At 43.1% G+C, this 22,450-nt stretch overlaps 2 protein-coding genes across 2 annotated transcripts; both read left to right on the top strand.

Moving 5' to 3' along the window:
- The first annotated feature begins 1,453 nt into the window (after nt 1-1,453).
- On the top strand, nt 1,454-5,327 carry ptges3l (prostaglandin E synthase 3 like). Its single transcript, XM_083635552.1, has 7 exons — nt 1,454-1,505; nt 1,671-1,784; nt 3,312-3,378; nt 3,833-3,931; nt 4,479-4,568; nt 4,698-4,757; nt 5,210-5,327. The coding sequence occupies exons 1-7, from the start codon at nt 1,465-1,467 to the stop codon at nt 5,216-5,218; spliced, it is 480 nt and encodes a 159-aa protein (XP_083491678.1). The 5' UTR covers nt 1,454-1,464; the 3' UTR covers nt 5,219-5,327.
- Nucleotides 5,328-5,784: 457 nt separating this feature from the next.
- Nucleotides 5,785-22,078, top strand: aarsd1 (alanyl-tRNA synthetase domain containing 1). Its single transcript, XM_083635863.1, has 12 exons — nt 5,785-5,876; nt 8,123-8,251; nt 9,463-9,622; nt 10,723-10,780; nt 12,106-12,262; nt 13,434-13,550; nt 14,217-14,245; nt 14,777-14,843; nt 17,202-17,293; nt 20,374-20,428; nt 20,518-20,612; nt 21,085-22,078. The coding sequence occupies exons 1-12, from the start codon at nt 5,838-5,840 to the stop codon at nt 21,221-21,223; spliced, it is 1,137 nt and encodes a 378-aa protein (XP_083491989.1). The 5' UTR covers nt 5,785-5,837; the 3' UTR covers nt 21,224-22,078.
- The last annotated feature ends 372 nt before the right edge of the window (nt 22,079-22,450 follow it).

Below are 22,450 nucleotides of genomic sequence, written 5' to 3'. Positions count from 1 at the left end.
CCTACATGCTGGGTACCAGTACCCCTACATGCAGGGTACCAGTACCCCTACATGCAGGGGTACCAATACCCCTACATGCTGGGTACCAGTACCCCTACATGCTGGGTACCAGTACCCCTACATGCTGGGTACCAGTACCCCTACATACTGGGTGCCAGTACCCCTCCATGCTGGGTACCAGTACCCCTACATGCAGGGGTACCAGTACCCCTACATGCTGGGTACCAGTACCCCTACATGCTGGGTACCAGTACCCCTACATGCAGGGGTACCAGTACCCCTACATGCAGGGGTACCAGTACCCCTACATACTGGGTGCCAGTACCCCTCCATGCTGGGTACCAGTACCCCTACATGCAGGGGTACCAGTACCCCTACATGCAGGGGTACCAGTACCCCTACATGCTGGGTACCAGTACCCCTCCATGCTGGGTACCAGTACAACTACATGCTGGGTACCAGTACCCCTCCATGCTGGGTACCAGTACCCCTACATGCTGGGTACCAGTACCCCTACATGCTGGGTACCAGTACCCCTACATGCTGGGTACCAGTACCTCTCCATGCTGGGTACCAGTACAACTACATGCTGGGTACCAGTACCCTTTTGAGTAAAGACCCGGACGTTGAGATTTTTTTACAAGAAAATAACAAAACTGAGATATCCTCAGAAATAGAGCATTGCCTTCCAGTAATCAGATCTCATGTAGACATTTTGACAGATGGGACTATGGATCCAGAGAGTGGCTGTATGTGACTCAGTTTGGGCTTATTATGCATCACAAAATGAAGCTGTGTCTTACAGTCTTTTGTGATTACAGGCAACGGGGGAGAGGTTAGGTGGCGGAGGAACATTTTGTCGAGTCGCTTTTTAGATCTACCAAAAATCTGACTCCCCTCATAAAAAAAACATGACACACTAAAATCACTCTGTTGACATATCTTGACCTCTACTACTTATGTATACAATCTAAGTGTTTATTAAATGTGTTGTACCGCAAAGGCTGTTTGCATTTAATGTTGGTTCTCTCTCTCTCTCTCTCTTTATTTCTCTCTCTCTCTCTCTGTCCCTTTTCCACCCATCCAACCCCCTCCCCCCAGATCCCACACTTTGGGTCACACTTGTTGGCTTGAGTTCCTCTGTGTTTGGGGTCCACCTGCCCTATCTCAGCTGCCAGCTGGGGGGGGGGGGGGGTGTTGGAGAACATGCCTCTGTTTTCTGGAGAGTTCCTCAGAGAGCCTATAAGGACAGGGGGAGGGGAGGGGGCTGTGGTAGGCATTTCGCCGCAGCTGTCTGATAGGCCTACCAGCTGCTCTAAAAATAGTGTCAGGGACTGACCACCAGCCTGCAACCAGCCTGACCACCAGCCTGCAACCAGCAAACTACAGCCTTAATTCAGGTCTTTAGCTCTCTAAAGGAATACAACACACACTGCTTTATGGTCGAGCAAGAATCAAGATAGGATGGAGGTTAAGAAAATTGTCATTGTCAGACCAGAGGAGAGGTAAGCAGCAACACGTTCTCTTTATGTGACACATGGAGTCTCGCAGTAAACCACGTGTGCTTTTTGTCTAACTAGGAAATCCCTCTGAGTAAGCATGCATGTAAGACTTAAAAGTGATCATTTGTGACTGCAATTAGAACCGTTTCTCTGTTCCTCTGTTAACAGTCAGCCAGCACACGCGCTGTGGTTCGACAGAAAGAAATATGTCACTGTCAACTTCATGGTTCATAAACCCAAGAATGTCCGGGTCGATATTCAGCAGGACAAAATGATTTTATGGTGAGGTTACAACAGCGGTGGGCTTTCTTTTCCTTGTTAGCCTACTCAATTCTCTCACTCACTCACTCACTCACTCTCTCTCTCTCTCTCTCTCTCTCTCTCTCTCTCTCTCTCTCTCTCTCTCTCTCTCTCTCTCTCTCAAAATTCAAATTCAAAAGGGCTTTATTGGCATGATAAGGTGCATCTTACATTGCCAAAGCATACATTAGCAACACTTAGCAATTACAAAGAATCAAAAACAGAAAACAAGGCATTTTGTTACTCAGTAACATAAATCACAAAATCTTAAGATATTCAAAGAGGAAGAGAAAAGAAAATTAAATGGAATGTGATAAGATAGAATATAATAGAAGACTATTGTTGACTGGAACCTATTCAGAATAATAACAGAACTGTAATAAATGGGCAGTTAAATGGTGATAGTGCAAATAGAGAGCAATTACAGTGTATTAACAAAAATTCACAGAATCTGTAAATAACCGTTGTTATTTTGAAATCTTCAGAAGAGAGCGAAAAACCAATCAAAGCAAAAAAGAATAAAATAAAATAGAATAGAATAAGATAAGATAAGATAAGATAAGATAAAATAAAGTATTAGTGTTGACCAAAAAACCTATTTGGAACGACAAATTTAAAACTTAAAAACTTACAATTTTAAATGTAAACACGCAAACCAATAAACTGGATGCTAGTGCAAATAATACAGTGTGTTAGGTGTTCTGTGTTTCAGCCAGATGTGGATGGCTCTCCTGTCCACTGGCTGTCCCTCAGCTGATGGCAGCTCCACACATAATGTGCTGCTAGAATGGTGCATTCAGGTTTCTCTCCCAGAAGATATTGAAGTGCAGATGTGTCCGTGATATTTTCAAATTCTTTGTACTTCTGGTTAATTTTGGGGGAGATTGAGGCTCTAATTTCTTTATATTTGTCACAGTGTAACAGGAAGTGCAGCTCTGTCTCCACCTCTCCTTGGAAGCAGAGTGAACACAGCCTCTCCTCTCTGGGTAGCCAGGTCTGTCGGTGTCTGCCTGTTTCTATTGCCAGGCTATGATCACTGAGTCTGTACCTGGTCAATGTCTTCCGCATTTTTGGGTCAGTAATAGTGGTCAGGTAGTCTGCCACCGTGTAGTCTCGATTTAGGGCCAAATAGCAATCTAATTTACTTTGGGTTTTTGTGGTATTCTTCCAATAGGTAATATAGTTTTCTTTTTGATTTGTGATCATTTTTAATGTCAATTAGAAGAGGGAATTGGCCAAGTTCCGCTCTGCATGCATTATTTGGGGTTTTTCTTTGTTTTTTTGTTTTGTTTTGTTTTGTTTTTCTTTCTTTTCTTTTCTCTCTCTCTCTCTCTCTCTCTCTCTCTCACACAGACACACAGACACACACACACACACACACACACACACACACACACACACACACACACAATGGATTTGAGATACTAAACAGTAGAGTGTCTGTTCTGTTGTGGTATCCTGTATCTCGTCTTCGTCTATAACCCTCATCTGACTGTGTGTATCTAACAGCTGCAAAAATGATGAAGATGACGTGTTCTACAACGAGGTGCACTTCTACGACAAAGTGATGACCTATGTAAGCATCCAGTTTTGCGGCTTGATGTGACCCATGGAAGATACTTGAATAATGCGTCAAAATATACTCTATATTGGATGTGAAGTTACATTGCCCATTGGGGGTCGTTACTCAAAAAAGTAATGTATTACACATTACTCATTTGCTTAAAAAAACATTACTTTACTCACTTTACTTAATTATTCCATTAAGAAAGTAATTTGTTATATGTTACTCGTTACATTACTCTGCAACATCGCGAGAATCTTATGGCATCATCGAGAATGCCATAAGAGTGTAGTTTTACCTTTTCATTCTTTTTTTGTATATTTCTTAGTACATAATTTGCATAATAGTCAGTAAACAATACCAGATTGACATCAACATCATGAATCATGATGATCTTATCATTAATAGTGATAAAATGAGTAAAAAAACAAACAAACAAAAACCTTTTCCATCCCTTCTTTCTAAGGACTCCAGGGAGAGAGTGTATGACCGCACCATCAACCTGCTGCTCAGGAAGATCACACCTGATGTTGCATGGCCTCGTCTCCAGAAAGACCTTGCTAAGGTTGTGTGTGTGTGTGTGTGTGTGTGTGTGTGTGTGTGTGTGTGTGTGTGTGTGTGTGTGTGTGTGTGTGTGTGTGTGTGTGTGTGTGTGTGCCTCAAACTACAGCTGTCAACTCAGAGTGGGCTGGTGACCAGAGGGTTGCTGGTTCAAATGCCCAGAAAAGCGTATTAGAATTTCTAACTCAAGTCGAAGTAGGCTCCTGTTACTTCTACTTATATGTAAGAGTAGCTGATGTAATATCAGACTGAATGTTACTGAGTTAACTTTTTTGAAAAAGAACAGGCTACCATTAGATGTGATATTTCCTGTGGGATTCTAAAAGGACAGGAGGACAGAGTGAAAAATAAATTCTTTAATTTGGAAATTTGGAAATGAGAAAATAAAGTGTACACACAAAGTAAAGCCAGATTACTCTTTTCTTCTTTGCTGACTGACTGTTCTCTGTGAATGGCTCAGTAATTGACCAATTGATTATGATATGGTCCAGGTTATGATGCTTAATAGAGCCACTGAATTTGTACTTATACTTTTCTCCTTATTTCTGCAGCCCAGTTGGATTACTGTGGACTTTGATAACTGGAGGGACTGGGAACATGAAGAGGATGAGGGAAAGGAAGAGTTTGATAGCTATATGGATGTGAGTCAACTAAAGTGAATTTGATGTTGTTTGAGAACGTGGGCTTTGTCAAATATTATTCACATTAATTCTCAGGTCTTGTTTGAATTGAGATGGGTGTTGAACAAATACTTGGCTTTCCTTTTTCAGATGATGCAAGACCTGTCTAAGAAAAAAGGAGAGACACCAGATATGGGTGATCTCAGTGATGTAAGTGCAGTCTTAGTATCGAGTGCCAAAGTCACGTCCTCTTCCGGGTTAGGCATACGAACCAAGGGATTTCATCTGAGTTTGAATGGTGCTGTTATAAGATTAATCATTCACAACCATTAGCCTATTTCAAGATGTCTAATCACATGAATATTATCTTTTTCGAGTTCAAGCATGGCAATAGAGTCATTTGAATTACAGTATATAATCTAATAGCCTATACACATCATAGGCCTATAACAGTCAGATTATTATCATTAGTATTATTATTTTGTAATGTAATCTTGTCAAGTGCCCATTCTGCTCCAACTCTGCTGGCAATACTGTACTTTCTCAGTTACTACATGACTCACATTCTGATCATATTGGCAAGCTGATGTAGCTATTATGACTTGGAATATAGCCAATATAAATCCTGAATTTAATGAATGCCTTCTTTTCTCCCTATACAGTCTGACTGAGTCTTACAGCCTATTCTTGGATCCTGTGTTGGAGGCCATTAGCAGTCATTCAATACTTGCCCAGGAGATACTTTAAAATACCTTCTCATGTTTGCTAAATGTTGTTGGCTAATTATGTGCTGATGAAGAAGCGTGATTTTGCCAAACTACTGTTTATAATTGTGCGACATTTTCTATGACATTATTTATTGACAAAGTTGTTCTCCGCTGTATTTGAATAAAAATGACATTTCATTAACCCTGGTGTGATAAAATAATGTTGTGTGTGGGAGTTAATTAAAATAGTAAATAGCCTACCACTTGATAGATAAACGGTTTTGGTACAAACACAAAATCAATTGGATCTGGGTCACAGAATGGACAATTGGATGAATGGGAGATTGGGAGCATTTAGGGTGGGCACTGTAATTAAATTTACACTGTAGTGTAGTAGTTTAAATTGTGAAGCTGCTACAATACAGTAGGTGGCGGTAATGCAACATATGAATGCCAACCGCCATAGAAGAAGAAGAAGTAGTAGTATTAAGTTTGGCCCACCGTGCTATCCGTACTCAGCCATTGACAGCTGCTGTAGTGTGTTTAGCAGAATGACTGACCTGTCTTCACAAAACGCTCTAAAATGGCTTTTCAATGCCAACGGGACTGCTATATGAAAGAGGTATGGAAGTGTGTCAAACTATTTGTCGACTTCGAACTGTTTAAAACCCTGAGAATATAACTGACGCTAAAATAACAGTTTCCTCTGCACAAGTTAACGGTTAGCATGCTAGCAATGAGCAAATGCCACCCAGTAACACAGTGTCAGTTAACCACCTGCACTTACCAAACCAAACGTTTAGCATGTGTCTTTCCAGTGTCATGATGCATTATGCAAGTTATGACACAAATCAATAGCAGAACAGCCTAATTCATGTTAACGTTACGTTAGTTAACAAGCCTCTAGTCTATAGCTACAGATGGCAGTAATGCCATGCAAATCATTAACCTTTCTGTTAAAACGCAATAAACGTCACCCTTGTACCAACTGCCTGTCACAAGCCTCTGTCTCTACTTGGTAGATACAAGTTTTCAGTTATTAATATTCCTTTTAGTTTGTTACTGTACCTCTGTAGTCTCCGCTGCATTATGCAAGTTATGACACAAATCAATAGCAGAACAGCCTAATTCATGTTAACATTATGTTAGTTAACAAGCCTCTAGTCTCTATAACTATATGTGGTGGGTGGCGCCAACGAGAAAAGGGGAGGTGCCCGAATCACTTCATATAGGGTTACCTGTAGGAGGAGGAACACTAGAGCACAGCTGATTCAGGCCAGATGATTGAGGCAGGTGCACACCTCAGTCCATGCTGGCATGCAGGGAAGGCTACAGAGCAGGAACAAAGAGGTAGGCCGCTGCCTATGGCTATTTTCTGTGTGTAGCGTTTTAGATTGTTTGCTGTGAATGTGTGTGACATTTATTGTTTAATCATGCATTGCAGATCATCTGCTTCCCTGCTGGGTTGAAGGCGGCTGGTAGTCGATAGGACAGTTACCATCGACGTACCAGGTATTTTAAAGCAGTCGTGTAGTTTTAACATTTAATCATTATGTATTTTAATATTTTGGAAATAAAGTGTTTTAAGATTGTTAATTTTTGTTCCCTGCAGAGCATCAGCGGGTCCAGTCGCTGCTCTTGCCGTGATACATTTTGTTTGTTATTTTGGGGTTTATTCTCTTGTCTAGTTTGCCCTGGCAAGTGTGCTGGTAGCGGGCAAAGAAGAATGGGCTTTGCCCTCAGGGCGGACTAGTTTTCTTTTTTTCTGTTTGTTTGTTTAATCCGCTTCTTCCCCACCATTGCCACTTCACCTGGTAATCCCAGTTTGACTGTCAGGGCAGGCTTAAAGTGTGCCGTACTTATAAATGGTTGCAGTGAATTGAATCACGTGTGTAAACTTTGTTTCACCCAGAGTGCCAGAGTTCTTTACCCTACGGGTGTGTGCAGTGAACAAACTGATTTATCCTACAGTGTGTAGCCTACTGGTGTGCAGTGAACAAACTGATTTATCCTACAGTGTGTAGCCTACTGGTGTGCAGTGAACATAACCCCTGCCCTGTTAACAATAACAGAGGTTCTATGGAAAGAGGTCAATGGTGGGGAAGAAGCGGATTAAATAAACAAATAAACAAACAGAAAAAAAGAAAACTAGTCCGCCCTGAGGGCAAAGCCCATTCTTCTTTGCCCGCTACCAGCACACTTGCCAGGGCAAACTAGACAAGAGAATAAACCCCAAAATAACAAACAAAATGTATCACGGCAAGAGCAGCGACTGGACCCGCTGATGCTCTGCAGGGAACAAAAATTAACTATCTTAAAACACTTTATTTGCAAAATATTAAAATACATAATGATTAAATGTTAAAACTACACGACTGCTTTAAAATACCTGGTACGTCGATGGTAACTGTCCTATCGACTACCAGCCGCCTTCAACCCAGCAGGGAAGCAGATGATCTGCAATACATGATTAAACAATAAATGTCACACACATTCACAGCAAACAATGTAAAACGCTACACACAGAAAATAGCCATAGGCAGCGGCCTACCTCTTTGTTCCTGCTCTGTAGCCTTCCCTGCATGCCAGCATGGACTGAGGTGTGCACCTGCCTCAATCATCTGGCCTGAAACAGCTGTGCTCTAGTGTTCCTCCTCCTACAGGTAACCCTATATGAAGTAATTCGGGCACCTCCCCTTTTCTCGTTGGCGCCACCCACCACATATAGCTACAGGCAGTAATGCCATGCAAATCATCAACTTTTCTGTTAAAACGCAATAAACGTCACCCTTGTACCAACTAGGCCTGTCACAAGCCTCTGTCTCTACTTGGTAGATGCAAGTTTTCAGTTATTAATATTCCTTTTAGTTTGTTACCTCTGTAGTCTCCTGCTGCCCTGCTGAACTGAAACAAGAAAACAGTGGGAAGAAGGAAACTGTCAAGGGTTTTAACGTCAAGCTCCAAGACACCATCTTGTTTCCTGAGGGAGGTGGCCAAGTAAGTTGGGGTTTAAAATCGTATGTGTATTGAAGTAACTATAATTCTACCAGTTATTGGGGACAGGGGACACCTGGCATTAAAATGTAGTGTTTTGGGTGATCAGATTGGATAGTGCCTGACCACAAAATAAAGGTGTAAACTGTAAATGCACCCAAGACACATTGAGGATGGATTGTGATCCGATCGGCCAAACCAGCTTTGGAGGTGGTCACGGACACACTGGAGTACGTTTACATGCACACTAATATTCTGAATTTGATAAGGGTCATGTAAACAGCATAATCCAGTTTGGCCTTTTTCCGAATTTAGCATTTTCCCGATTAAGACGTGGGATGTGCCGATTTGGGTTTTAGGAGCATTCTTTGGACATGTATACAGCACATTTGGAATATGCGTCTCGATCAGGGTTTTTACCCCACTTTGCGACACACAGGGATCTTGCCTGTTTGCGGTCAGCAGATGTGTGCTTTTTAAACAAACCAACTAGCCAGAGATGCATGTGAAAAGAAAAGCCCCCATTTCTCATTGGAAGGAGAAACACGCCTAATCTAGCCTACTTTTAACGATTATTAAAGACTTTGATGTCAACAGGTTTTTGGATACGCGCAAATATCACAATGCCGTTAGGTAGCCAGCTGGCTGGTTTAGCTAAAGTTTGTAAATGGTCTGTCATCGGGGGACAGATTTAAAGTATGGGGTGAGTGAGTGAATGGATGAATGAAGCCAAAAGTAGACTAATTTCACACGTCCTCCTAGTTGTGAGACAGCTGGATTCGTGAGAAAAACTCAATAGTAGGTGCTACACTACAGTATTTGGCGTATGAACGGCTGCATGTAAACGGGAATATTAGTGGCTTATTCATTTTCATTTGCCATGTAAACAGCTTAGTCGGAATATTGTCTTTTTCGGAATAAGGGCAAAAACCGGAATTTTGTGTGCATCTAAACGTAGTCATTGTGACCACATTGAACACAAGTGAAAATGCAAATGCATTCTCAATCGGGACTACAATTGCCTGATCCGATCACAATCAGATCTCAATGTGGACACTGTAGACATTAATATCAGGTATAAACGTAATCAGGTTAATGTAGTCAAGCACTATGATCCGATTGCAATCTGATCACCTAAAGCACATTGCCAGGTGTAAATGGGGTCTAAGACATGACTTCTCATAGTTTTCATGTCCTGTTTTGTCATCCCTCAGCCAGATGACCATGGTCTGATGGGAGAGGTGGCAGTGTTGCGGGTGATGCGGCAGGGGGCCGATGCCGTGCACTTTGTGGGCTCACCTGTGGAGGCGGGGCAGGAGGTGCTGCTGAAGGTGGACTGGGAGAGGAGGTTCGACCACATGCAGCAGCACACGGGTGAGGAGCAAGCAGGCCAAAGCTTGAATGGTGGAGGTTACTGACGTGTGCGCGTGTGTGCGTGCGTGTGCTGAAACGATTAGCTGATTAATCAATTCGGTAAAAATACCAAACTTTTGCTGCCTGGTTGTAGCTTTTCTCTGTTTCATATTGTTGTAAAATTAATACTTTTTTCTTTTCTGCTGCTGGTGAGGCTAAATAAACAATTTGTTGCACTTTACGGTGTGCATGCATGCAAATTAAATCATGTTAAATAATTAAACTCATGTTAATCCCATTGGATTGAATCATATGGTTAGGTGTGATGTCAAACAATTATTTTTCTTTTTTTTTCTTTCTTTTTTTGCCAGTGAGCTTTTAAAAAAAAAATTAAAGGAAGGCTTACATTTGTATCATTATAATCTCGGTAATATAAGCAGATGTGCAGTGTTTACCTTCTCTACTGTATGTTTTCCACATGGAGATATATCCTCCATTTGCCTGCCTGCAGAAACTCCGCCCCCGCCAGCTGCAAGTCATTAAGGCTCTTTAAGGCTCTCCATGCAATTCGTGGATGTCCGCATACTTAGAAAATAAAAAGCCCTCGAGCAGATACCGCATCAGAGCAGAGCTTCTGCATCTCCGTTGTGATGTGAAACGCGTCACTGAGGGAAGGTAACGGCTGCCCATCTGCTCATACTTCTGACATTGTAAGGATACAAATGTGGTTGAAAAATGACAAAGCCTTCCTTGAAGTTGTTTTCATCAGTTCAGATGGCAGCATTGTAGCTCACAGTATGCCAATATGACCATATGATTCCATTGAGCAATGATAAATGACAACATTGAATTATCACCAAGCCCTACCTGTTCCCCACAATGGAGCCATTAATGCTCAGATGTTTTCTGACCATGGGCGCTCTCTCTCTCTCTCTCTCTCTCTCTCTCTCTCTCTCTCTCTCTCTCTCTCTCTCTCTCTCTCTCTCTCTCTCTCTCTCTCTCTCTCTATATATATACATATATATATATACATACATACATACATGTATACACTGTATATATAGTTTTGCTTTTCTCACACACTTGATGTAACCTATGATTATTCTCTTCTTGACTCTCAGGTCAACACCTGATCACAGCCTTGGCAGATGCAATGTTTGGATATAAGACCACATCTTGGTAAATCCCATGCACAAAGAGTTAACCCTTTCACCTGACTTGAATGATTTCTCCTTTCCTTTTTAAAGAGTTGTGGATTCAAGTTTCAACACTTTATTGCCATGATACAACCGTAGCTGTGAGGAACTCGTCTTGGCGTGCTCCTAACAGAACATTAACAACAGGGACCACAAGCATAAAATAATAGGCTGATATCAGACTGAATTGTCAACTGGTTACACTCAATTTCCTTCTTCAGTCTCTGACATTGCCTCCACTCTAACCGATTTCCATAAGAAAAATGTCTAACCAATCACTGAGACCAACAACGTATCCTAACCAATCACTGACAGCAACAGTGGGGAGAAAACATCCCCCCTTTGAATAAATGCCTTCAAAGCAGAGTGCTGTTTGGATTTCAAAGTAAGTGATGCTTTGAATCGATTTAAAACAGCCTCGATAGCAGCGTCTATCTCGTCTATATGTACAGTAACGGTTGCCATTGTTGTTAGGTCCAGCGCACTTGACAACGGCGTTAGTCCCGCCCGTTGCACTATTTATTGGCGCTGATTGGCTAATCGTCCGTTTTTTCAGATGAGGAAATCGCAGCCGCCTGTCTGTCACGATGACAGACCACAACAACCCTGTCCCACCCCATCATTAGAAAGGTGCACTGCACACATCCATGGATGTAGTAACCTGACACTGCCAGATGGCTTGTTTCCACATAACCATCTGGGAACGAGTTGCTCGGGAAACCGTTTCAAAGGGCACAGGCACTTAAAAAAAAAATACCTGGCAGGTGATTGGATGAACCATCTGTCTATCGCGTCTATCACAGACTCGCTCTCGCTGGCGTCACACCAAAGCCCGCCCGTAGCTGCCTCATACTGTATTACTATGAGATGCTGATTTGTGCAAGATGGATTTGTCGTGGGATCATGATGTCATGATCTCGCGTGAATCCAGCTGCCTTGCAAGGTTATGGACTTAAACCAAGAAAAATGAGTAACGTCCATGTGGCAGAACCCCTTAGGGTAAATGACAGATCACCTTAAAGGTATAAAGATCTGGTGCAGTGTTAGGCTAAGTGACCAGTGCATTAAACGTGTCGGGTGCATGAAAAAGACTATTTGCTCCCTGCTTTGTCATGCTGCTGTAAGCCATTGCTGGAACCATTCAGAACCTGGGTGGTCCTACAGTACATGTAAGTGCCATTGAGGAAGTGGGTGGATTTAGTTTTGATCACACTGAGTCTCTTCCCCCGAGGGGAGAGGTGATCGGCGTCTTTGAGTAGTTTCATCCTTTGCGTTGGATGCGGGTCTCATAGATTTCTCTCTCTGCAGGGACTTGGGGCGTCAGAGAAGCACCATAGAGCTGGACACTCCCTGTGTGAAGCCCGCCCAGCTCCAGGAGCTGGAGGACGCAGTGAACGAGAAGATCAGAGCACATGTTCCTGTCACTGTACAGCTTCTCTCTATAGACGATCCTGCTGTGGAAAAGGTGTATAGGGCTTGCAGAGTTGCGCCAAGTTTGTTGAATAGAATACCCTATGGTGAGAACAATGTGTGATGTAGAGATATTATAATTTACATACAACAGGTGCAGGGAAAAAAGAATCCTGTTCTGTGACGTCATGGTTCCAGAAGAGTATTTCCCCGTTCATATTCTGCGATCAGACGTTGATTATTAGCCATAATGTTGTAACCACCCAAGGTAGACTTACCACAGGTGAGAGACTTACCACAGGTGAGTTAGGTGTGAAACGATGCTATATGTTCCTGTAGAAGCCAGCCACACATCTGTATGACATCATCCTTGTTTATTCTTTAAAAAAAGATATTCGATCTCATGGAGAAGTACTACACTACCCACAATTCGACAATGTAATCAACGTCGAAAAATTTATTTATTTATTGTTTTTGCTCAAACCGAAATGTTTTCTGGTCACTCACGATTCAGTAGGTCACGGGTTGGCTTGGTTCCAGCCTTAAAACTCATTATATAAGGATTTTTCTAAATGTCTATGGAGAAAATGAATGGGGAACTCGCGTTCGGAGCAAGAGATGCCACGTGATAGGGATGGGCATTTCTAGCAAAAACACTTCGAAATTCGCTGGCCAAAGTCGACTTTTAATCGAAATTCGAAAATAAATAAAAAAATGTAAAAAAAAAAAAAAATGTAAAGATTTTTTTTTATTTTTTTATTTTTTTTACATTTTTTATTTTTTTTACATTGACATTTTCGAAAATAAAAAACAGTTTTGACAATCATGAGTGGTTCATTAAATATTTAGTAGGCTCAGGTCTGAGTGCCAAAGGGGTGCCAAAGTCACCCCCTCTCCCTCTTCATGGGATTTCATCCGCCATTCATTTTTCCAGAAACCTTGCTTAAAATGCTTATAAAAATTGTTTTACTTGCTCAAACCAAGCGATTCGACTATACTTAGAATCAGGGGAGACAATGCAACATTTCACAAAAAAAAAAAAAAAATCGAATTTCGACTTTCAATAATAAAAGTCGACCTTGATAATAACGATTATTCGAAAATTCGAAATTCGATGCCCATCCCTACCACGTGACTGTTCAGCTCTAGTGACTTGACCATGAATGAAGACATCAAGCTGCTACATGTACAGTGTGTTGAACGGCTCGTGTTTGTGTGTGAACCAGGTGAGGAGCCGAGGGCTGCCAGATGACCATGCAGGACCCATCCGGATCATTGATATCGAGGGAGTTGATGCCAACATGTGCTGTGGAACACACGTGTCTAACCTCAGTCACTTACAGGTGAAACACTCCACACCCTACCTCCACACACACACACACACACACACACACACACACACATCACTGACATGGTTCCTACAAGACTAGGAAGTTTGGAAATGTTTTTGAATTCACACACACATAATGAAAAAGTGTAGGGAAATTCACGTTTCATATTTGCGTCATTTCACACACAGTAATATTTGTTGTGAAGAATAAGCTCCATTTATTACTTTGTATTAGGTATTCTTGCCGGACCCAGAACAGGCCGACCAAGAAACATCTCAGGGGCTTACTGAGTGTCTGTCTGTCTGTCTGACTGACTGACTGACTCCCCATTGTTGAAACACGCATGCGTGAGTTTTGAGCAACAGAATTAAGTTGGACCCAGATTGCAGCCACTGCTGCTCAACGCTCACGCATGTGTTTCAACGCACGTCCTGATATCGCCGTGTTGGTATCGTTCCTGGACCATCATTTTTTCCTAGTATGCGCCGGGATGACCACTCCCCGAACTCATTTGATTGGGCGCCGCAACTGCTTCTTACTAACGTGCGGCAAGTAAAAAAGATGTGGTTAAGGTTTTCTTATCTAACCCTAACCAAGCCCTAACCATAACCAAATTATTGTACTTGCCTAAACCTAATGTCTAACACTGTTTTATAAAAATGCGTGTGGTTTGACCAGGAATCGAACCCCAGTCCTCAGATTGGAAGGCAAGTGCCTTACCCATTAAGCCACAGGACCAAGCACACCCTGAGCTGCACTTTTTTCACACCCTAATCTTAAACCTTTTTTTTTTTTTTTTTTTACTTGCTGCATGTTGTCAGGAAGGAGCAGTTGCGGCGACCAATCAATTTAGTTCTGGGCATGGCATGACTAGGAAAAAAAAATGGTCCGGGAACGATACCAACACGGTGATATCAGAACATGTGTGTTTCAACAATAGTCAGACAGTCAGTCAGTCAGTGTGCAGCAGTCCGGTCCGGGGTTGCATGCATATATAGTATTTCACCATAATCCAGAACTGAAATGAGGGTTGACTGAACAATATTCTTTCTATTTTCAAAAGAGAAGCATGATCTATTTCTGTAGAGGGATCCCAGTCTAGTCCTAAATTGAATGATCCAAGTCTCAACTGTGGGCTTTGAAAACATATTCTATAAATATTATATATATATATATATATCTATATTCTATTCATAAAGCCTGACCTGCCAAACGCTTTGCTTGTCATTGTTCAACAGGACTGGAGCTGATGAGCATGTTGAGGCAGTAGACAAGATCCAGAAGTCTGTCAAACTGCTACAGAAAGTGAGCAAATCCCCTCTGTCACTGTCAAGGTCATCACTGTGACATTTTTATTTATTCATTCATTAATTAATTTATATTTATTTATTCATTCATTTAAAATAAGGACAATACATATTAATGAACATTTTCATGTAAATATGCCAGATTATAGCTAGAGGCTAGTTTCCATCTGTAGTCTCATGGCAGGTTGATGTTACAGAGCAGGCAATTCAAAACAATTTACAAAATTACATAAACCTCACAACCATAAAACAGAAACAAATAAAACCGACAAATGACAAGACAAATGGCTGGAATTGCTTACGCTTATGTGAATGGCTGAATGGCTTATCATTAATGCGCTGAATGGTTTGACCTCTGATTGAAGTGCATTCCTTTGGAGTCTGCGATTTCATATTTGATAGCAAAATATACTCTGAATGTTATGTTGAACGTGGAACGTGATGGCCGATTCACTTCCTGTTTCTTTTCTCCTCTGAAAGCAAAGCGCTGCGCTGTTCTTAGGAGGGCTCCCGTGCTATTTCAGCCCTTTGAGAAGCTTTGTAATCCAGCCTTGAACTACAGTGTCCTTTTGGAGATGTTGGAAAAATAGATCCATAAGAATAAATCCATCTCTGAATGTATTCTGGTCATAATGCACTTATGACCAGAATAAAAGCGATTGGAAGTTAGCATCTTCTGACTACCGGAAGTGTAGCCGGAGTTATTCCACCAATCACAGGCTCTGTTTTTGATTGTCATCCAATCAGAATCTGTATTTCCCCTAAAGGTGCTAGCTCTGTGAAACGGAAGCCAGAGAAGAACCCAAGATATAGACAAGAGAGGTTAGCTAACCCTAACCTCTTCATTGGGAACAGCAAAGATTAGATAGATATATATTTTTTCCAGATTTTTTTATCCCATTTTTATCCCCCATTAGTGCTAATTTTATTTATTTATCCTGGTTGCTGCTCCACCCTCTGCTGATCTGGGGAGAGCCGAAACTGGCTCCATGCTTCCTTCGAGACATGGGCAGTTAGCCAGCTGCTTCTTTTCACCTGACAGGGGAAGCTTCACCGGTAGGACATAGCACGTGGGAGGATCACGCTATTCCAACGAGTTCCCCTCCCTCCGAACAGGCGCCCCTAACGACCAGGGGAGGCACCACATCAGCAACCAGGATATTGCATGTTTTTGGTGTGGGGTTCCTATATGAGGGAAACCCCCAGGGGGCACGGGGAGAATATGCAAACTCCACACAGAAAGGCCCTTTTGACGACCCCACCCGGGCGGTGGGCACTCGAGGACATGCGGACGGGCACGCATTCCTTCAGCGCTCACAGCGTCCCAGGTGGGAATCGAACCCAGGACCTTCTAGCTGTGAGGCGACAGCGCTTACCACTGCACCACCATGCCCCCCCCAAAGATTAGATAGATAGTGGATAGTTCTCTGCCTATTCATTGCATATAGGAACTACTTTGAGGCAAGGGACTAACTTATTGTGAAAAAATGAAAGGGCATCTTTGTGGAAACGTTTTTAATCATTTTTCATGTGTACATATTATCATATTTTTCCCCATGATCACTAAGACTTGGAGAACAATTTTATTTTGCCAAAAAGCTTTATTATTATTCTCAGTGTTATTTGAATATATTTCTCTGAGATTCAATTTCCACTTTGGGTTTTCTTTTGTATTTATGGCCATATAACAATTTATACATTCCTGTGACATCATTGCAGCATACATATCATGATAGTCCAGGTTGTCCTGAGGTGAAAAAACAACTATATCACTTGATTGTGCATTACAGGGTTGAGGTTATACAAGTATTATAACACAAGGAGACAAGACGGACCAAAAATAGGAAAAAAAAAGGCATTTCATATCATTTGTACTGCCCCATAGCACAGAATGACCATATATGTGAGGGTTTGACAGGGTTATTGATAAATACTAATGACTCTACACTTTACTTGGCCAGGTGCTGAGATTTCTGGCTGTCAAAACTCACTCAGTCTGCCCAATATTCTCCATTTGTGCCAGAGACTTGTGAAGGAGATACGTCCATCAATGTATTTTGCAGTTCCGACTGGTGGCCAATAGAGGGCATCAATTACTTAATGCCCCGTTTAAATGACTTTCTGACTATATTTGCTCCCTTTGACATTTTTGTGATGGGAACACTTCACAGAATCCAAGTTGCAACAAACATTTGTTGTAAGATTACAATCAATAGTTTCACCTCAGTAAATTTGAACTGCAGGATCCTTAGGTAGAGCCCTGTATGTAGTTTTCCGCAACATAAAGAAATGACAGATTGTGTTATCCAAGTCTTGCACTTCACCATAAGCATAAAAAAATTCCTTCGTTTGGCAGAGTAACCTGAGCCTGCTGCGAGACATTGCCGTCCTCATTGCCCAGAACTTCAAGACCAACCCACAGAGAGGCAACTTCTTCAGCCTGCACAAGTGAGTTGATGGCCTGGGCCGTACTGCAGCTACAGCACCATACATATACTGTACAAGTGTACATTGCCCTGATGTTAAACATTTTGTAGTCTCGCTTGCCAGACTCTTTGTTTCGCGCTCTACCTGCGCAGGAGAGAGTCTGGCTGTTCTTACTCTCACTCTGGTCTAGCGGGGAAAAAGGCTCTGTTGTCTTTACAACCATCCACCGAAAGTACCACGCAGGCCTGCTTTATTGCACAATCCAAATCTTTTGTCAAAACGTACCATTTGCAGGGTGTAGCAATGCTAGCGTTGTTGTTTCACAGCAGCGGAGGCATTTGAGAGCGACATGCAGGTGAAATGGTCAGAGCCAGTGGTAGAGCTTGCAATCGTCGGCATCCTTGGCAGAGCTTAGACCCGCAGCCTGCTTCCAGGCAGAGCTTAGACCTGCAGCCTGCTTCCAGGCAGAGCTTAGACCTGCAGCCTGCTTCCAGGCAGAGCTTAGACCCGCAGCCTGCTTCCAGGCAGAGCTTAGACCCGCAGCCTGCTTCCAGGCAGAGCTTAGACCCGCAGCCTGCTTCCAGGCAGAGCTTGCTTCCAGGCAGAGCTTAGACCCGCAGCCTGCTTCCAGGGAGAGCTTAGACCCGCAGCCTGCTTCCAGGCAGAGCTTAGACCTGCAGCCTGCTTCCAGGCAGAGCTTAGACCTGCAGCCTGCTTCCAGGCAGAGCTTAGACCCGCAGCCTGCTTCCAGGCAGAGCTTACAGCCGCAGCCTGCTTCCAGGCAGAGCTTAGACCTGCAGCCTGCTTCCAGGCAGGCAGAGCTTAGACCCGCAGCCTGCTTCCAGGCAGGCAGAGCTTAGACCCGCAGCCTGCTTCCAGGCAGAGCTTAGACCCGCAGCCTGCTTCCAGGCAGGCAGAGCTTAGACCCGCAGCCTGCTTCCAGGCAGGCAGAGCTTAGACCCGCAGCCTGCTTCCAGGCAGGCAGAGCTTAGACCCGCAGCCTGCTTCCAGGCAGGCAGAGCTTAGACCCACAGCCTGCTTCCAGGCAGAGCTTAGACCCGCAGCCTGCTTCCAGGCAGAGCTTAGACCCGCAGCCTGCTTCCAGGCAGGCAGACTAACCGTTTGGACTCAGGCATGGAGGCGTGACTCATACAGCAGAACGGCCTGGCCATCATTAGCCTACATTCACACAGGACGCCGAACGTAAGCAGAACTGAAGCTTGAAGCAGGCACAAGCTGAACGTATGCCTTGTTGTTCACACAAGACGCCTTCTCTTTTCCTCTCAGCGCCTACTCTCGCGCCTTGAACTCGCCCACAACTCCCATTTGACTTCAAGTCAAGTCACTTTATTTGCCATTTACAGTAGGGACTGCATTGGAATTGGGGTGCTAGGAGCTTAAAAAACATACATAACAAATCACAGGACAGCATATGAAAACATTTAGATACCGTGTAAAAAGAATAAAAGGAATAAAAAGGTTAAAATTTTAAAAAGATTTTAAAAAGATAAAAGGAGACAAGTGCATATTGGATAGAACCGAGTTCACCAGCTCAAGTTTTAAAGTGCAAGATAATTAAAGTGCCCATGAATTAAGATAAAGTGCCTATGCGTAGAGGCAGCATTGCATGTACAGTCAGGTATAAGACATCTTATACAAAGGAAAAACAACAAAAAGTAAGGCATGGTCTACAGCTCGGCGGGTGTAGGATCTAGCGTTTGGAATTAAGGTCATTCAGACTGCGCACCGCACTTGGAAAAAAGCTCTTTGCAAAACGAGTGGTAGAGCATTGTATAGATCGGTAACGTCTGCCGAGGGGAAGTAGGTTAAAGAGATTAGCGGCTGGATGACCTGCGGGGTCTCTAACAATGCTAGAAGCATGAGCCAGAAGTCTAGAGCTGTAGAGCTCTTCTAATGCAGGCAGGTCGGCCCCTGCGAGCACGGCTCACAACTCTGTTTAGAGATGTTTTCTCCTTGACAGTGAGATCACCAAACCATATGGTAAAAGAGCTGGTGAGGATACTCTCGATGACACATCGATAAAAACTAAGGAGGACCTGACTGTTGTGGGTAAAATGCTTTAGTCTTCTTAAGAAGAAGAGCCGTTGCTGAGCCTTTTTGATGACTGTTTTAGTATTGGAGTGCCAAGTGAGGTCATCAGAGATGGTGACACCAAGAAATTTAAAATCCCTAACCATCTCGACTTCAGAACCGTTGATTAGAATGGGATGGTGGGGTCCCTTAGTGCGGCGGAAATTGATGACGAGCTCCTTTGTTTTAGAAGCGTTAAGTATGAGGTTGTTAGCCTCGCTCCACCTGACTAGATTTTCAACCTCCAGTCTGTAGTTGGACTCGTCGTTTGAGCTTATGAGCCCAATGACGGTGGTGTCGTCCGCGTACTTTAAAATCAGATTGTTAAGGAAGTGGGCAATACAGTCGTGAGTAAAAAGAGTGAATAAAAAGGCACTAAGAATGCAGCCTTGAGGCGAGCCGGTACTGAGGACAAGAGTCTCAGACAGATTATTACCGATCCTCACTCTTTGGGGTCTCTGAATTAGAAAGCTAAAAATCCATTCACAAACAGCATCGCACAGACCAAGATTTTGCAGTTTGTGGATGAGGAGTGAGGGAATGATCGTGTTAAAAGCAGAACTATAGTCAATAAAAAGCATTCTGACATAAGATTTACTTTTGTCTAGGTGCTCGTAGACGGAGTTCAAGGCTAAAGAGATGGCATCCTCCACAGATCTGTTTTTCATGCCTCACGGCTTCACAGGGTTAGGGTTAGGGTCACGCTTGGAAATTCAGCGTCAGGCCTGAGTGATCGCTTCAGCGTGGTGTGAGCGTGGCTTCGGCACAGCGTCAGCGTGGCACGCGCGCGTTGTGGTGTGAACGGCTCCGCCTGTTAACAAGGACGCCGAAAGAAACTTGTGGGTTCAGCGTAGGTACAGCTTCGGTTGAGCGTTGCTTCGGCGTCCTGTGTGAACGAGGGCTTAGAGATACGTATGCTTGCTTAGTTTAGTGTACAAAACTACACCATCTCAATTTGTTTAGGAAACAATTGTGTGCTCATCTTATCTTCTTTTGTTGTCTCTCTACAGAAAGGAGGGTGATAATGAGTTCATGAATATAATTGCCAATGAAATAGGCACTGAGGTAAGATGATAAAATAACTGCCTAGTTATGTATTAGCGGTCATTTAAAACTTGTTTTGTGAGGGCTAACCTCTTATCGTCTGCCCTTAGGAAACATTGGTTTTCCTGACTGTTGGAGAGGAGAAGGGGCCAGGTCTGTTTCTATTGGCTGGACCCAGTGGACCGGTGAAAGAGATGGGACCACAGTAAGATAAACACCATATACCAACCACAGTATATAATGTGCCATATTTAATGTAAGTTTGTACAGTAACCACAGTATATAATGTCATATTTAATGTAAGTTTGTACAGTAACCACAGTATATAATGTCATATTTAATGTAAGTTTGTACAGTAACCACAGTATATAATGTCATATTTAATGTAAGTTTGTACAGTATATAATGTGTCATATTGAATGTAGGTTTTGTACTGTATATAATGTGTCATATTGAATGTAGGTTTTGTACTGTATATAATGTGTCATATTGAATGTAGGTTTTGTACTGTATATAATGTGTCATATTGAATGTAGGTTTTGTACTGTATATAATGTGTCATATTTAATGTAGGTTTGTACAGTATATAATGTGTCATATTGAATGTAGGTTTTGTACTGTATATAATGTGTCATATTGAATGTAGGTTTGTAACTATGTAATTGTGTCCTCTGTAGGGTGCTGGAGGTGCTCCAGGGGAAGGGAGCGGGGAAGAACGGACGTTTCCAGGGTAAAGCCAACAGCCTGGCACGCAGAGCGGAGCTGGAAGCTGTACTGCAGCAGCACTGCAAGCATCACGCTTCAGAGGAAGAATGAACTCAATGCATTCAACAAACTGTAGGAATATTTTTAATCAAGTGGGAACAATACAATTGGAAGTGAACATGGCTACCTTACCTCAGTGTTAAATAGCCATCCTGGGGTGTCCTGGAGCACGTCGTACCACCACCACCTTAGTCTCAACGCCACACCCATGAGAGTTCTTACGCTGATAAACTACGTTACTGCATGCTGCAGAGCTCTCTCTGGGTCTGGGACACTTTCCCTCAGAGGGCTGGTTATGGGAGGGAACCGTTCACTTGGCCAGTCATATGCCAGTGATGGCTTCAGGCCTCTCCAATCAGTAACGACTTTGCGATCAGACGGCACGGGAGGCGCAGCACATTTTTCGAACCGCTCTCTCATCGGTGCTACGACCTGTCACTCATTCAATTTCAACCTGCCTTCAAAATCAGCAGTGGCTGTGAACTATGTCATCCCCTCTCCCCCCACCTTTCCTGTCTGCATATATCTGTTCTAAGTTTGATGGCGAACCATAAATATTCTGTTTTAGCACATGTATGTACAGAAAGAGTTGAACAATGTGGGACGTTTGATGCCATGAAAATATATTTAGACTTCTGCACAATACATCTATTGTACATATGTGAATGATCTGTATTTTCTGTGGACAGACCATTATTTAAAACCCATTCACACCTGTGAGCCTTGCTCATGGGCACCTTGGCAGTTCTTGTTGATGGGGCCATACCTGTAGTTGGTAGTTGGTAGTTGTACAGGTAGTTGGCCAGCCGGCAGGAAAGTATCGCGGGACTTGACGAGACTTGGTGACCGAGATCACGAATGAGGTAATTTGATCCCTGGGAGACTCCAGGAAACTAGCCTAGGTAAACCCAGCCCCCACGTGACCTGCTCTCACAGTTCCCAGTCACTAGTCCCTTGTGACTGTAAGCAGGGTGAGCCTGAGAGCAGGTCACTGGGGGCTGGGTTTACCCAGGCTACCAGGAAACAGCCCCGGGGGAAATATCAGTCTGGTGGTTGTTGAGGGATGAGATTATGACGATATGTGGCGAAAACTGGAATAAAACTGGCTATTTAGATGCAGGAAAGACAGGCTGCCACTGCGGAGATCACTGGGTGAGTCGTCAGATCATAATTAATGTGAGAGGGGTCCAGGTTAAAAAAAAAAAAAAAAATCTCCTTTAAGGCTATTCGATGTTGCTCATGGAGGGGCAAGGAGCTCCCAGAATCTGCTGCTGCCGC

The sequence above is a fragment of the Poromitra crassiceps genome, assembly GCF_964638095.1.
Source record: "Poromitra crassiceps genome assembly, chromosome: 4".
Taxonomy (NCBI): Eukaryota; Metazoa; Chordata; class Actinopteri; order Beryciformes; family Melamphaidae; genus Poromitra; species Poromitra crassiceps.
Note: the sequence above shows the minus strand (reverse complement) of the source record. Positions and strands in the feature narration are given on the sequence as shown.